The 17,683-nt window shown below is 42.4% G+C and overlaps 1 protein-coding gene across 1 annotated transcript in view; it reads right to left on the reverse strand.

The window, feature by feature from the left end:
- The window catches only part of LOC122793324 (histone H3-like centromeric protein A), a 94,622-nt gene that overhangs the window by 18,707 nt on the left and 58,232 nt on the right, over positions 1-17,683 (reverse strand). Inside the window, exon 4 of the mRNA XM_044061220.1 lies at positions 13,562-13,662. Within this exon, the coding sequence (XP_043917155.1) occupies positions 13,562-13,662 (101 nt within the window). The remainder of the gene's footprint in view (positions 1-13,561; positions 13,663-17,683) is intronic.

Below are 17,683 nucleotides of genomic sequence, written 5' to 3' on the forward strand. Positions count from 1 at the left end.
CCTGCCCTTTTGCTATTGTACTTTTAAGCTTTGGTGGTTTTTGAGTTGGCAACCCCTACTATAAATTTGATTTTAGAAGCTCCACCCAGTCCCATTTCATCAGCTCATTCTACCGAGCACTGTGAGGTCAGCTGGGAAGGCCCTCCCCTTAGTCTCAAACCTGAATTATCTTCCTTCCCACTTACTAAAGAGCAAATCACAGCTTATACAGCTGCTTTTACTGTACTTGTGCTTCTTCCAACTTTATTAAGTTTTGTGCCACACTTTCTTAAAGTGTACAGTTGCCCATAATCTGCTGCATTTATTACTGCTCGTTAGTAGCCTGATTACACCTTAACTGTTTTTCCTAGATTCTTAGTTTTCTCACTAACCTAGACATCAACCCATATATCACTAGGTGGGTTGCAAACTGGTTCACAGGTAGAACCCACAGTGTGAAAGTAGCTGACTCAGTCAGACTGCCGACTAGTCAAGAGTGGAGTACCACAGGGTTTGGTCCTGGGTCCTCTCCTGCTTGGTATCTACTTCTCTGAAGTCCAGACTAACATGAAGGGACTCTAGCTGACAAAGTTCCCAGACAATTGCAAGTTGGGAGATATTATTAACTCCCCAAGTGATGTTGACATTCTACAGAATGGCCTCACTGAGACTGAGTGGTGTCAGAACCATGGCCTTAAGCTTGATGCCAAAAAATGTCGTCATCCCCTTTGGGAAAAACCCAGTTTCTATGAATTACCACAACGATAGTAGTCCACTGAACACAGAAGGCGTTATAAGAGATTTGGGAACAAAGGTTGACAGCAACCTCTCTTTTGATCACCACATTGCTACTGTGGTCAAAAAGTCCTTCTATGTGGCACATCTCATTACTAAGGGTTTTGCATCCAGGAAGAAAGAGGTCATTTTCTCCCTCTACACTTCCGTCATTAGGCCAATCACAGTACAATGCCCCATTTGGCATGTACCTCACTAGACACTTGCAACTGCAGAGGCCGCAAAAGTACTTAACAAAGAGGATCCTAGGCCTTAAACACTTGTCCTATATGGACAGACTCATAAAACACTATTCTCGGTCTCATACTGCCTAGTTGGAGGTGTTCTCTGCTTGACTTACAAAGCCATGTCTGACCCAGCTCTGTTAGAAATGTTACATCTAAAAAAATCCCAATCCCTCCACATCACATGCTCCAGAGACCTCAACCTCATTACCACAATCAACAGAACATGGTGGAGGGACAGGTTCATAACCCACAGACTGCCCAATACTATGGAATAGACTTCCCATACATGTCAAAACAGAGAACCTCGCTGTTTCTCTTCAAGAGAAATCTTGATGAGTGGATGAGAAATAGAAAGTTCACCCCGGGGATCACTCCAGTGGCTCTACTCGACAGAGACACTGGAAACTAAGTTCGGGTGGCACAATGCCAGGGTAATCCTATGGGCTAGGCTTGTACACGGTCCAGGGCCATTAGCCTAGTACACACCTATGTACCCATGTACTTGCCATAACAATAGGTTCACATTGTCTCTTTCCATTTGGTTCAACCTGTGGGTTATCTGATCCTACTCAGATAAAAACCCGGACAGATTCTACAGACTTCAGGCCAAACTCCTCCACCTTTATCCATAACCCCTTGCTCCTTTGGACTACCTCAGATCAATTTTGTCATGTACTAACCAAAACTGACAATACTCAAACTTCATGGGCAAAAGATAGGAAGGCCCCAAAACATTCTTGAAGGGAAAAGGGAAAGATCTCCCAGACACAGTCATCCCACAGTCAGGAGGCTCACTGAAAAGAAAGGGCAGGGATTGCAGGGAGGGAAGGCTGAACTAGATGGAAAGACAATACAGATACAAAAGTTATGTACTTATCATAACGAAAGATCCATTTGTGGTCTCATTTTTGCCTGGTTCAACATTTGGGTAGTCTGATCCAACTGGATCTGACCTTGGTGCCTTCTTCAGGAGCTTTCTATCAGAGACACTGACTCTTCACTTACCAACAATTCCAATTCTCTCCTGTCTAAACTACCTGATATCACATTTGCTGACCATTTCTAATCATACAGAAAATATCCTGATAAGAAAAAAAAAAACCATCATGGAATAAAATAACTTCAGTATGTCAACCTTTATAAGATGACCTTAAGCAGAAGGATCTTAGTCGAGGCCTGCTCAAACACCAGAAGTCTGTAGATGATAACTTGGAAGGGGGAAGGTGGGAGGGATGTTGAACCTGACAAATATGAGATAACCCAGATATGTTATGATAACTAAATAACGTTCATATCAGACATTGTATATTTTCATCCGATTCACAGTTTGGGACAAATTCCAACGCTACCTAAAAGGATTTCGGTGGTATCAAGGAAGGACATTCCTGTGAATGGCAGAGCCAAAGGATGGGGAAGCAGTAGACTGCACACCCAATCTGTAATGAAATATAAAAGGTAGGATCTGTTGATAAAATATTAGCTGTACAAATATCAATGGGAACTCTTTTTATGACTGCTTTAGAAGGAGCAACTGCTATAGCAGAATGAGCTTTTGGTTTTGACTGCAGACACAAACCTCTTGTTTTATAAAAAGGAATTTCAGTCTGACAGCCACTTAGAAAGTAACTTCTGACGTACAGTTTCCCAACTTTGCTTTGGAAAAGGAGAAAGTTTGATTTTCTAATTTCTTTTATAATTCACTGCAGTAGAAGGTACTGCTAAATATCCCCCTCACAACTGTCTCCTCTTTTGCTCGGTCACCATCTTCCTTCAAAGCGCAGATATGTCTCATAGGTTTTCTTTAGTAACTTCCACCTCCTGTAAAATCTTACAATGTATAAATGTAACTACTGTTTGTATATAAATGTAAATAGAAATGTAACAACTCTGTTTAACAGAAACTTAGTATAATGCAATGTAAGCAAATGCAGCTTTTATCCCCAGGCCTCCATTGAAAATGCATATTACCCAGTCAGACTTTCCCAGTAAACAAAGACAAACAAACAAATAGTTAATCCCATAAATGTTGATAAGTGATTGTTTTATAGTATGCTTATCAGTGTAGTGTTATGTTATGACACCTTGCTCTATACAGCTCTCTATAAACACTATTAGTCTGGCTCTGTATCAGTATACCTCATGCTAATCTACTCTTAGCTTACATTCATCAACTTTCTTTCCATGCATCTATTCTTTCCCCACGTTCTCTTTTCATGCATCTATTCTTATACTTTCCCCATGTTCTCTTGTTATAACTCATTGTGGTCCTTCCTCCATCTCTTTTCATAATAACGTTACTGCCTCAATATAACAGGACACTTTAGTAGAGTTTTTTCTCTTTTTTTTTCCTTTTAGAGGTTGTGGTCACTACATCCAACCAGACACTGCAGGAGCTCTGCCAAAAGGCCCAACTCCAAAATGTTTTCACTGAGAATTTTGTCGCTGTACAATGTAAGCAAATTTAAGATGAAGAACCTTACTGTGTAGAAATCTCAACTCGTCAAATACGTGCCTGTCCTGTGCTGGTAAGTGGCTGCAACATCCTTCACCCCATCCAAAGGAGCAATCCTTGCGCTCAAGGAGCATTTACTAAGTCAATCAATGCCTTTTCTCTTAACCAATAGATTAAAACATATAAGTCGGTTACTTAGGCTCCTTTTCTGTCTGGTTTCTGCAGTCAGGAAATAGGACAATGCCTGCTCTGTTATGTGCCCCTTTAACTGCTTTCTACTGGCTATAAGCCGATTACTCTGTTATAATATGACCTGATGGTGGAAGCCTCCTATGCTTCCTACCCCTAAATGCCCACCTAACCCCTCTCTATTATGCTGCTTCCCACATACACATTTCACTTATGACTCTTATTACCTAACCTCTCCAAACAACCACACTACTATCATAAACAATTCTGTTTCTTTAAATGGAAGTTGGGAGTTACACAAAATCTTTTAGCACCATTCCCAACAACCTCCCTCCCATTCTGCCATGCGCTACATTCAAACTCTCATCCTTCCCTCCCACCATCTATCTATTGTACATTGTATCTTCTGCTTTTCCCAAATCGTCACTTCTTCCTATATTAAACTACATTTTCATACTCTAGACTTTTAAACTCCTCTATTCCTTACATTCCAAAGAAGATACCAGGGCAAACTAATTATCTTCCTTTATACCCATTTCCTATCTACCCTCTATAAGCTTTCAAACTCCACCACCAATAAATATCCTTCTTCCCCTGCAACAACTTTAGATCATTCTTGATCCCCACTACCTGTCAACTATAATATACAGATCCCTTTACTTAATCATGCTACACTTCAGCTTATCTTCTATTCCTCTCCTGCTATTTGGGCCATCTCTCATCCTACCATGACTTTATAATAGCTCAACATCTCTCCAACACTTTCCCAACCACTTATTCATAATTCCTCCCCACACACTCTACATATCCCACCAAACCTATTCAATGATGCCCCTCACCTTTACTCCAAACACAGACTGATTAACTCCATTTCAACTCAAACCAAAACAAAATTAAAGTGGAAAAATACTCTCACAAAAAAGTATCAATAATTTTGCAATATACTAAACTCCTTCGAGGAGGATACATTCACCCTAATCGTGGCCCCACCTATCACAATGAATATTAAGACAATTCTCTTTCACACACTACTCTAACCACACAATGATCAGCTCCCAACCTTAGTAATCCAATTTATGCTGCCATAAATGTTAAAAGCAAAAGAAAACTGTTGAACGACTTGCCTGGATTACCCAACATAAGCCAGATAGTCTCACTGTAACTGCAAATACAAAACTGCATAAGAAAAAAACTCTAAAAACGGGGCTGCTTTACAAAACCAAAAACGTTCCCATCAAAGCAACTAAAATTATTCTTGATAATGCTCATCTCCTCCCCACATTTCTTTATGGCACTCCCTTCTTCACTAATCCCTAGGGATCACAAAATCAAAACTTGAATAATGCTATAACAAAGCTGCTAAACTTGTAGCAAATACCACTTTCAGAACCCACCACTGTATAGCACTAAAAAGTCTAAATTGGTTAGAACTACCCCATTAACTAACACATACATAGCTTCTGACCACCTATAAAATAAACCAGTACCTATCTGCTTGTCCATCACTAAATAATATTCTACACAACTGTTCTCAGGTCAGTCATTATGGTCCCATAATCAAAAACTCCTTTCTGTCCATAAATCTATCACATCTGCTGGGCATAGTCTATACTCATAGCATGTTGCTAAGGCCTGGAACTCCTTAGCTATATCAATCAGATCAATGCCCCCCCCCCCCAATCTTTCAAAACCATTCTGATACACTACCTAGCCAAAATTTGGACCTGTTCCTGCTCAACACCAGGATAAACTATACCTCTAAATGTGAACAAATGCCTATTCATACCTTACAACTCCTACCTCTCCCTTCTATCAATTTCTCTCCCATTGCTCTCTCTAAATATACCACAAGCCTGCTTTTCTCTCACTTCATATTGAAATCCTGTTTATTACACTAACATCTTTAATTTCTAAATAAACTGGCTAAAATTTCTCTAAATATTAAATCATTGTCATGTAACTTGCATCTATTCTTAATCCATGTTTTCTTATTATGTCTAATTTTGTATAATTATTTAAACGGTAAAGTTTTTTTGTGTTATTTCTGAAGACTGCAAAATTATTGTTCTTAAAATGTTTTGTAATAATTTGGAGCTTTTCTCCCCAGGACTCTGGTGAAAATGTATTCCTACCCAGTTGGTCTTTTCCAGTAATCAAAATGTCAACAAATAAAATAATATGTTTGTTATAGTCAGAGTACATTTGTCTGTAAACATTTGATGTAGAAAGCATACGTTCTCCTTTGTTAGGCCAACTGGGAAAAAAAGTGACAAATCAATGGATCGATTTAAATTTACTTCAGATGACATGTTTGGGATAAAGTTAGGATTTGTTCTCAATGACACTATCTTTGTGGAAGATGAGGAAACGGTACCTTACACGACAGCACTTATAATTCTGAAATTTGTCTTGCAGAGGTAATGTCAATCAGGAAAACAGTTTTTCTAACAGTATCATGAGTCAACCCTGGATGAGAATTTGAAACCTAGGTAAATACTGGACTATCATCAGCAGACTTCTGAGTTGTTTCTTGTATGTTACCAATTAGAAGGTATTTTCCCCTTATTTGCTAAAACAATTCCACCAAGAACAGTCTCTGAAATCCTGTAGTTATGGTATTGTTATAGAAAGGAAACTAAAAGGACATTACGTAAGACTCTTCAGCTCTGTACCTAACTGTAGATCACTAGAAGAAAATCTGCAAACAAAAGCTCATGGAGACCAGGAAAAAGGGTAGCCCAAAAGCAAGAGAAGAGCAAAAACTGCCAAATCTGCAATCAGCTTCTAATGTTGTTAAGGAAGTGAAAATACCTGTAAGCCAGGCATGGTTCTTAGTAATACAGTATGAACTAATGTGGCACCTTTAATCCTATTCACCTGCTAAACAGCCATCAAGGATGAAAATACACAACTAAGCTGAAGGTCATTATTCTCCTACCCCAGAGCACTCAAAATGTTAGTGTTTTAGACAAGCATCTTCATACTCCATTTCAGATGAAAATGGTGCAAAGCCTTAACCATTATTGTCCAAGAGTGCCCTATTCAAGGATAGGCACCTTTCAATGGCTGTGCACCATGTAACAGCAACCCATACAAGACAGCAGAAAAATAATGAGATTTATAAGGAAACTAGCAACCACGTCAACACTTCAAAGACTTTGAAGATTGCTTTTCTGGGCTGAACATGACCTCTCCTGTAATAAATGCAACCGGAAGATGCAGGCATTGCAAGAAATCCCAAAAAAACTACTGACATGAGCTCCGAGAAGATCACCTTAACTTAAGATCACAGATTCTGGTCTATGCACGAACAGCAAGGATCTCGCTTGTGGATCTGAGCCATATGAATTTACAGATCCAAGTCCACAACAGACCTCACAGAGACATCCACAAAGTCAGGCTCACAAGAGAGTGAAGAGGCACACGATGCAAACTGGCAAAACAATTACGTAATGTAAAAGAAAGCCCTCTTATTCAACAACCAAGTTTTTAAAACAAGAAGTTATGTACGCACCATAACGTTCGATGTATGTAGTCCATCTTACCTCACATTCTTATCCTTGGGTTTGGAGCTGAACCTCGGCTCCGACTTGGCCATACTCTAGCTCGAAGGCTTTCAATTGGCTCGCGGCTAAGAGGTATCCCATACTGCAATGTGCCCACCCCAGATCTTGTTTGCTGCAAGCTCACATACACACATAAACATGCTGAAAGGAAGAACCAACCCAACAAAAAAGGATACTGAAACCAGAGACTAAAACCTCTAGGTCCCTCCAGGAGGGGGGCTAGGTCGGTGGGTTAGTAAGAATGCGAGGCGAGATGGACTACATACATCGAACATTATGGCGAGTACACAACTTCTTGATGTTATGTAGTCCAATCTCGCCTACATTCTTACCCTTGGGACAGCGTCCCCAGCACCTAAACCTTGGGTGGCGCATTGAAAAATACTCCTGAGCACTGTGGAACCAAAGGAAGATCTGCCTCTAGATATCAGACCCAATTTGTAGTGACTAATAAAGGTGTGAGGAGATGCCCATGTAGCTGCAGCACAAATATCATCCACAGACATCCCAGCCTGAAAAGCAGTAGAGGTGGACACCGATCGTGCAGAATGAGCCTTCACTTTAAAGGGTAACTCCTTGCCATTTGAAGTATAAATGAAGGAAATGCAACAAGAAATCCATCTGGACAGAGTTACTTTAGAAACTGGAGCCCCAAGTCTACTGTCAGAGAACGAGACAGAGAGTTGATCTGATTTCCTAATATCTTTAGTTCTATGTAAATAGAAACGCAATTGTCTGTGAACATCTAGCTGATGAAACTTAAATTCTGCCCGGTTAGAGAATTCAAGGAAAAATACAGGCAGCTCATTGGACTGGTTGAGGTTGACAACCGAAGCAACCTTTGGCATAAAGGAAGGATTAGGTCTCAGAGAAACCCTATCGTTGTGAAATACCAAGTAAGGGGGCCAAACCCATAAAGCTTGGAGTTCAGAGACCCGCCTAGCCAAAGTGATGGCTATCAAAAAGATCGTCTTCCAAGACAAAAAGTTAATGTCACAAGTTGCTGCAGGCTCAAAGGGAGGTGAGGTAAGCCACTGTAACACAAAACTGAAGTCCCATGGCATTACAGGATCAAAGACTGGAGGTCGAAGTAGCATAATCCCTTTTAGAAAAGCCCTACAAAGCTTGTGTGCCATTAGATTGGGTTCATTAGCAACATGAAAAGTAGAAATGGCTGCCAACTGCACTTTGATAGTTGCCGCAGCTGATTCCTGGCTGAACAGTTGAGGAAAAAATTCTAAAACTGATGAAATGGGAGCTGTATAGGGATCAATCTACCTTTCATGAGCCCAAATAAAGAATCTCTTCCACTTACTGGAATAAATCCTCCTAGTAGAAGGCTTGTGGGAAGAAGACAGAATATGAACCACTTCCAGGGAAAAATCATGAAGCCTGACTAGGGATGGAATTGGAGTAGCCCTGCTGTCAACTTCAGGGGTCTGAATGGAGGGATGGAACTGCCCTGACATATGAGTCAGCAGATCTGGCTCTGGGTCCAGAATCCACGGATCGTCCATTAGATAAGGGTGGAGAAAAGGGAACCAAATCTGACAAAGCCAGTGTGGTGCAATCAGTATCATCTTGCTTCCCAAGGATTGTGCCTTCTGAATAGCCTTCATTATCAGGGGGACTGGCGGGAAGGCACAGAGAAGACGAGAGGACCAAACGTGAACTAGAGCGTCCCTGGGTGCCTCCCCCTTCAGGGGGATAAGGGTAAAGTAGCTGCTGCATTTGGCATTGAAGAGGGCTGGCAAACAGGTCACAGCAAGGCTGCGTCCTGTTTGCCAGTCCTCTTCAATGCTGGCAAACGCAGCAAGGCTGACCCCCATCTGCAGAAAATCTGCTCTGCCACTTGTTCGTTCAGGGACCACTCGTGAGGCATCAGAATAGCTCTGCTCAGTCTGTCGGCAATCACGCTGGAATTCCCCAGTATGTGCGTTGCCACTAGAAAGCATCAGGAAGATGCTGCCACTGCCACACTCGAAGTGCCTCCCTGCAAAGGGGATACGGCCTGGTTCCTCCCTGTTTGTTCAGATACCATACCACTGACATGTTGTCTGAGTGGATTGCAATTGTCCCATGAGGAAGAAAGCCCTGAAGTACTTGCAACACTAATAGCACCACTCATCTCCAAGACATTGATATGCAAATGGGTCTCGTGCTCTTGCCACGTGCCTTGGACTGTCCTGCCAAGATAATGCCCCCCCCCCCCGAATCTGGAAAGCATCTGTGGTCACCGTGGCAACTGGAGTAGGAAGAACGAAAGGCATGCTCGCGTTGAGATTGCTGGTCTGAAGCCACCAGTGTAGATCCTGCTCGCACTTGTCTGCAATCAGAATAAGACAGGCGAGAGGGAGATGCTGTAGAGATCATTGGGCAAAAACTAGCCACTGAAGAAGCCTCATGTGCAGTCCAGCAAGAGGAAGTAGCATAATCGTGGCAGCCATGGTCCCTAATAACTGGAGGACCACTTTTGCTTTGACCTTCTTCAATGATAGCAAAGCATAGACCTGCTGCTGTAAAACTTGAATTCTCTCTTCTGGGTAGGAAGGTGCTCATGAGCACCGTGTCTAATTCGGCGCCGATAAAGGTAACACGCTGCGAAGGCAACAAGGCAGACTTTTCCCAATTCAGAGTAATTTCCAGACTTTTGCACAGCGCAATAGCAGTGTCCCTGGTCTGTAGCAGTAGACGCCTGGTGGTGGCAGATAGGAGCCAGTCGTCCAGTTACGGAAACACTTGGAATCCTTGACGTCTCAAGTGAGCCGTTACCACTGCCATGCATTTGGTGAACACCCTGGGGGCTGTGGTGAGACCAAAGGGCAGGGCGCGCAACTGAAAATGACTGGCTCCTAGCCGAAAGAGCAAGTGACTTCTGGATGCCCTGTCCATCTTGACATGGTAGAAAGCATCCTTGAGGTCAATGGAGCACATCCATACATCTTTCCCTAATAACAGGAGAATTGACTGTAACGTGACCATGAGGAACTTGACTTCTCTACATGAAGGTTCAAACGGCTGAGATCCGGCACCAAAAAGAACCTGGAATAAGTCCCTAATCCTACTTGGTCTGCGGGGACAGGCTGGATGGCTCCCTTTGACAGCAACTTTTGTACTTCTAAAGTTGTGGCATCCCTGTGACTGGGTGGAGCCGTCTGGGATTCTTTTGTTTGGAGGGAGATAAGAAAGAAGGGGACTATGATAACTTCTGGAAATTATCTCTAATATTCACTCGTCTTGGGTGATGTCTTACCAGGCTTCTGTGTATAGAGAAATGCGACCCCAGACTGGCTCCAGAGATGCAGTTGGGCCTCCCCTCAAGAGCGCTGGTAGGGAGAACCACGAAAGGAATCCCGGCCCCCCTGCTTACGCGGTCCTCCTTGAACCACGAAAGGAATCCCGGCCCCCCTGGTTACGCGGTCCTCCTCTGCCTCTAGGGTAGCATCTACTTGAATTTCCACCCCCTCGTCTGCCTCTGGAGGGGCAATCACTCTGTGCATTGTGAAAAAACCTCTGTGACTTTCTGAACCACATTTTTTCACCCTTCTGGCCCTTGGGGTAAGGTCTAGAAGGCATGGAAAAATGGACTCCCACGGCAGGCAGGCAGGGTTTTTCCTTCCTGCTCGCACCTAGTGAGAGTGTCCTTCACCTTGGTTCCAAATAAGAATGAACCGTCAAAGGGGGTCTTGGTGAAAGTAGACTTGAAAGCCTCCGCGAAGTTGCACAGGCGCATACAGGAGTGTCTCCTTAAGAGAGACTCCGGAACCCGCAGCCCTGCTCACGCCGTCGGCTGCATACCAGATCAGCCTCATGGAGGAGTTGGTAATGGAATTTAGGGTAGACATCTGAGCATTGACCTTTTGAAACACAACATCAGAAATGTTACCCTGTAGAGACTCTCCCAGGAGCTCTCTCTGGAGCCGTGTAAACTGGGACAAATAGTTCAGCGACCGCAGTGTAAAGGCCGCTGAGGAAAACACATGCTTCCCATACCTGCCCATGGCCCTAGACTCCTTGTTAGGGGGATGGACGGTAGATGAATTTTCAGCAAGTTCCTTCTTGGTGGCTGCTACCATCACCACCATGGTATCTACTGGAATGCCTTTCGTAAGAAAATCCTTGATTGGAGGAGCGGACAAAAACTTGTTGGGTCTCCTAGGGACCGGTTCCATAGTGTCTGGAGTTTCCCACACCTTCCGTTGAGACGTGAAGGCCTTTAGAAACACAGACTCCTCCTCAGAAGGAGATTTGGAGGGCCAGTCACCTCGCTGCCTCAAGATTTCCAGGATATCTGAGAAAGTGATATCTTCAGAAGATAACTTGGGGGACCCTTCTGACTCCTCGAGGTCAGTGTCAGATGTGAGAGAGACATCTTGGGAGTCAACGTGCTTCCTCTTGCGCACACCCTTTCTGGGGGGCTCCTCAGGCAAAAACTCTGGGGAAACCTCAAAGTTGGGAACCACTCATGGAGGTATCCTGAGGCCTTGGGTCTCCTCTGTCCATGGATAGAGGGTGATTCGAGACTGATACCCATGCAGGAGGGGGCAGAGTGTCAGTGCCGTATGATGCAGCTGAAGACCTGGCCAGCACGCTCCTCATGACCTCAAAAGCTGATTCCCCCCCGGCTCCGAAGGTCGACTGACCATGGAAGATATGGTAGCATCCCTTGGAGCCAAAGAGATGAGGTCTGAAGCCGATGTCTGACCCAAGCTCACCCGAGCCGAAGCACTGAGAGGAAGGCTAGGAGCCAAAGAAGATCGATCCAAGACCTCCCTCTCGGGTCCAACCGGTGAACCAACAATCCTGGACCCCGTGGACAGCGCCGATGGTGTCAGAGTGGAGATCGGAGCAGAGAGGCCAGAAGGGGCTACTGGAAGCGACCTCATGGCATCCGACGGAACAGACAGTTCTGGCTCCGAAAGCCAAGAAAGGCTCTGAGGAGGAACAGCCAAAGAGGAGGGGAGGATGGGCTCTGGGGCTAAATGGGCCGGATCCGAAAACAATTTAGCCAGCACTGATGACTGGAGTAGTTTCTGTACCACTCTATCAACATCGTCATCAGAGAGGGTCCAAGAGGACCTAGAGGATAAGGTCGGAGATCTAGATCTCCCTACATAGGGAGACCTATGAGACGGACAAACCGGTGGTGGAACTGGAGACAGACTCCGAACTAGAATATCTGTCACCAGCTCAGAGATGCTGGGAGCCGATGTCGACATAGTCGGTGTACTGCCTTCTGTCGGCACCGAAGCCAATAGAGCTGAAGAAGTTAACAGTAGTTTTAGCGATATTCTCTGGTGGCTCAGAGGAAACTGATGGTGCTGGAAAGCACTGTTTTGAAGATTTTTTTTCTCTGATTTCTTGTCCAGTTTGGAAGGAGAGGATCTGGAATTAGAAGACCTCTCCAAGTCTTCTTCAAAGAAAGGTTTCAGTAGTCCTTTTAAGATAAGCTTGTTCTTCCTCTTTTGCAGTACACAGGGACTGAAAGTGTGGCAGAACAAGCAAGATTCTTGGAGATGAATAGCACCCAAGCAGTACACGCACACTGAGTGCCCATCAGTTAATGACATCTTGTAACCACATTCTACACACTTTTTAAAGCCCAAAGGCCTGTGTTCTTTGGGATCTTTAGACATGCTGACAAAAATACTCCACACACCACACAGGAACACCTTTGCACCAAAAAACAAACAAACAAAGAAGGGCGCGGGAAACTAGAGCCTCTAACTGAAACGGCCTAGACCACGAACAACCACAAGGAGGACTAGGTCCTCCAATTTAAACGGGCCTATCCCAGGAAACAAGAGACTAACACCATAGAAACAACAAAACACCAACAGATAGGAAAACTACAACTGGACAGTAGGGAAAACAAGGTCCTCCGACTGAAAAACGGGCCTAGCCCGTGGAGACAAGGAACGAACGGGATACCAAAAGGCCAACGGAACCGGCCACACAACCAGCAGAACAACACACACAAGGTAGCTATGAAAATAGCTTTTTGGTCAGCAATTTGTTTGAATTTAGAAGAAAAATTATACTTAGCCACGGCCAAGAGTGAGACCACGTCTGAGCGTAACGAGTGGCAAACGAGATCTGGGATGGGCGCGTTGCAGTATGGGATACCTCTTAGCCATGAGACAATTGAAGACTTTGAGCTAGAGTATGGCCGAGTCGGAGCAGAGAACCCAAGGGTAAGAATGTAGGCGAGATTGGACTACATAACACCTAATATTTATGTTTTGTTTTAAATTTTTGAAAAATATTAAAATCATAATTGAAGTTAACATAAAGTGAGTCACAGATAATCTTCTGTTCTTTCTACAGAAGTTAAGTCAAATGTGTTCACTTACAAGCCTAGAGAAAGGCAGTTTACGAAGCAAGAGGTCAGTTGATTCCTGATATTTCCTGATTTCCATTAAGGCCTTCTTGCCTGGCCTGAATCTCTGTTTCCCTAAGAAGAAGAAAAAAAAATATTCTTAAACAGTCTCATACTGAAAGCTATAAGAAATCAAAATCAAAACAGTATAGGTCTAACAAAAGCTTTCATATCATAATATAAATTAGGCTGGTTGAGTGAAGATGGTTTCTGTCGAAACTGCTTTTATTTACTTAATAAATTTCTTTTGCATTCTGCCAGTGGCCAATTTCTACTTTATATAATTTCATTTGTAACTAAAAGCAATTACCCTGACAAGTTCTAATTCATCCTGCTCAAAGCACAGAAACTTCATTATCTCCTTTTAAAATATAGTTTCTATCCTTGTACAAATAAGCCCAATGAGATAAAATGTTTGTGTTATGAGAATAGGCTCTTTGAAATCTTACCACCTCTACATCAGAAACATTAATTAACCTGCAATGTCAATAATGAACTCATGAATTACCTTTACACTATTACAAACCACAGAAAAGGCAAGGATTGCCTGCTTTCCTGTGAATTTTTATGAGGAGGCACATCCCTTCTTCAATGACTGAGCAGTTAATTATGCTATTGATATTAATCTGAGGAAATATTCTATTCTACATTAATTCCTCCACCTGCTTGTAACTTTTGCAACCAGCCGTGTTACAGAACCGGATCACAAAGGGAAATTGGCTGTCAGTAGCAAACCATCTGCACCATTAAGGATTTATACTCCTCGCATTGCAGTTTCTGAACATGCTGCTTTTCAGTACAAAAGTCTAAGTAGCCTTGATAAGAATCCCCATACGCACTCAACTGAATTAAACTACACTTTTGTAATACATAACTTTCTTTTAGCCTGTGCAGTGTATTTACCATAACAATATCACACTTTGTATTAACCCATAGAACTATTTGCTAAATATATAGTCTGCACAGCAGATACAACTTATCCCAGGCACTCAAGCATTTCCCTCTCATGTTTTCAGAAAGCAAGACATATGGTAAAGGCAGTAGTCCGCTTCTACTTAAGAGCATATATGGATGGATGGAAGACAAAAACTCAATTCTCCATTTTGCTAAGCACATTACTTTTATATCCAATAAGGATATTCAGTCTTTTGTTAATCCATGGGTGGCACTGTGAATATCAAAGAAGCCAGAATCCAGATCATCTAGCTTTCCTCCAAAAAGACACCCACAAAAAAACTATTGTCGTACAGTAGACTCTGCCAAGAGGATATTGGAAAGGGTTACTAAGCCTACTGGTCACCTAGAGACTTAGAGCAACGGAAAACAGGGTTATCACAAACCTAGGACTCTGTGTAATAAAACACATATGGTGCCATCATAAAGACATTATGGGAAATAGTAAGGTACTTTCTACCAAAAGGGACACTCCCTTTTAGAGTACAGCTGACACATTTTATTCCAAAATGGTATGATACCCCAGAGTCAAGATAAACTGTTTGAGAAAAGTCAGGATTAGGGGAAACAAGGACTGACAAGACTACAAATCTGAAAAATCTGTCTTAAAGCTCTGTGAACATTTGATCAGCTATAAAGGTGCAAAGGAGAAAGCCAATTTAATCAATGTAAAGAAGGCAAAGAAGGCATCCCCAAAGATATTTGAAGATAAATACAGGCAAAGGCATCTAGACATGGAAAATTTCACAATAAAAAATAATATCGCAAAGATGGAACGTAGAAAAGATCACCAGTATAGTAAAAGTTAAAAAAATAGAAGCTGAAGTTAAGGAGTGTCTGCGAAGTGAAGGATTTGCTGTAGGTCTAACACAGGTTAAATCATAACAGGATGGAGCGAGTCCCCAAAGCAGGGATAAACAGGAAGATCAGGAAACATTTGAAAAAATATGGACATGGGAAAGAAAAAAAGAGATTTAATATGGTGTAATACTTATGCAAAGCAAAAAGCAAAACTAACCAATACAAAAAGAGCAACACCAAAGATATTTGAAGAGAAATACAAACAAAGGAATCCGGACATGGAAAACTATACAATGCAAAAAAGACGTCGACAAAGAGGAAAAGTAGAAAAGGAGATTAGTAATGGAGAAGTTAAAGAAACAGAAACTGAGGTTATGGAGTACCTGCAAAGTGAAGGATTCAGTGTAGAAAATCTAATTCAGAAAGTATCACAACAGGATAGAGTAATGGATATACAAATTAAGGGGAAACCAGTGAAACAGGAAGCTATTGGTCAGGTGCCATATGAAGATAATTTGGAGGCTTCCACAGGAAGCCAGTATAAACATTCACTTGAAGCTAGACAGCAAGGGAAGGAACAGAAAACTGGAAACTGATGCAGTCAATGTTGAGGAGTGATAGACCAGTGAGTTCCCATTTGATAGAGCAACGGACGGCACAGGATGAAATTGATGAGACTGTGTCACAGGAAGATGCTATAGAATCTTCTACAGAAAACCGGCAGGAACTGGAAAACAAGGGATGTACCCTCAGTTTGAAAGAAAATGAGCTAAGAGAAGAATTGCTTGATTTAATAGACATGGACACACATATCAAGATCAATGAAAGAAATAGACTGCAGAAAATGAATAAAAGCCACAAAGTCAGAAGTCTGATAAAACAAATGAAAACAGTAATTAGGACTGTTCATAGAGATTCATATGATATAACAAAGGTAAACAGGATACATTACTGTGCAGCTGAATTAATAATAAAGTTTTACCACAAGAACACAGGGTAGTGAGAGATAGAAGGAAGAGAAATTGAACACTCATTAGGTCTGTAGTTTCCAGGGTGTATAGATGGCCCATATTTGTGCAGAGGGACTGTGTTCTCTCAGTTCCAGTGAAACAGACACAATGTCTAGAGCTAGAGGATTTCCTATTGTCTTGGAGAGAAGTAATTACTAGGTCTAAAATGTAAAAAAGTGTTTAATTGTTTTACAATTTCCAGTTCTGAGCAAACATCTGAGAAATGTGTATTTTTAACACAAAGATGTTAGTTTCTGTTAGCCTGGGAACTGAAGGCAGGTGACCAAGAGTGATGTCATCCAAGCTGACTCAGCAGTAATGCTTGATATTAATTTAAGAACTCTCTCAGGCAGAGACTTTGCATTTTGTATCTTGTCTTGGTCCTAGAAACATCCACTCAGCACTTCTGCCTTCATGTTTGTATGCAAGACTTGGGGCATAGTATCTCTCTTAGAGATATGAATATAGTAAAGATTAGTTTAGATGTTTTCTGCATTTATTGGAGACTGTCCTGTAATGTTTTAAAATATATTCCTGTGATTCTGAAGTAACTGTGTTGATTGAGTATTATCTTGTTCTTTTATCATTTATTATTAAACATATCCTTGTGGCTATTTGTGAGACATCTTAGCGTGCTTGCATATGTATTTGGTGACACTGTACAGGCCACTTCTAAATAGCCTTGCAAGGCTTGGTCACACTTAGAAAGGGCGACTAATCCTAATGTTGCTATTAATCCAAATGGTAAGGGCCTTATAGTAGCTGATAAGTAAGAGTGGATGGTGGCAGCTGGTATTAACTTATAGTGTGGGCAGAAGGTGGCATAGCTATTATACCTGTGCCAGCCTTTCCCAGGTATGTATGTATTTGTATATCAATCAAATCTCAAAGTGTGCGTGTCAGCTACTTGGGCAGGAACACAAAGCACTAGCTGGACAGAGAGGGTGCCGGAGGTCTTAGCTTGGCTACTCAGCTGAGATCTTAACCCTACAGCTGTGCCAATGGGGAGTCCTATTGGGGATCTGGAGAAAGAGGGAGAAACAAGCCTCAGACTGACTGTGATCTCTGTGTGCTCTAAAGGGAAAATGTATTTTACTGTGTGTGTACTTGTCATCCTCCTACTGTGTACGTCCCTCACTGTTACCAGTGGTGAGGATTGAGGATCCTTGATTACTGGGCCAGTGCAGGGGTGTCACAGAAGCACTAACAGGATCCCCCACCGACACTAATGTTCTCCTTGAATGACTGACACTGACAAATAATGTGTGTCAGAGCCATGTACAAACTAAATGCCAAGAAATGCACAATAGTACCCATCAATAAAATCATCC

Source organism: Protopterus annectens, chromosome 2.part0 (genome assembly GCF_019279795.1).
Source record: "Protopterus annectens isolate FY-2018-M chromosome 2.part0, PAN1.0, whole genome shotgun sequence".
Lineage (NCBI taxonomy): Eukaryota > Metazoa > Chordata > Ceratodontiformes > Protopteridae > Protopterus > Protopterus annectens.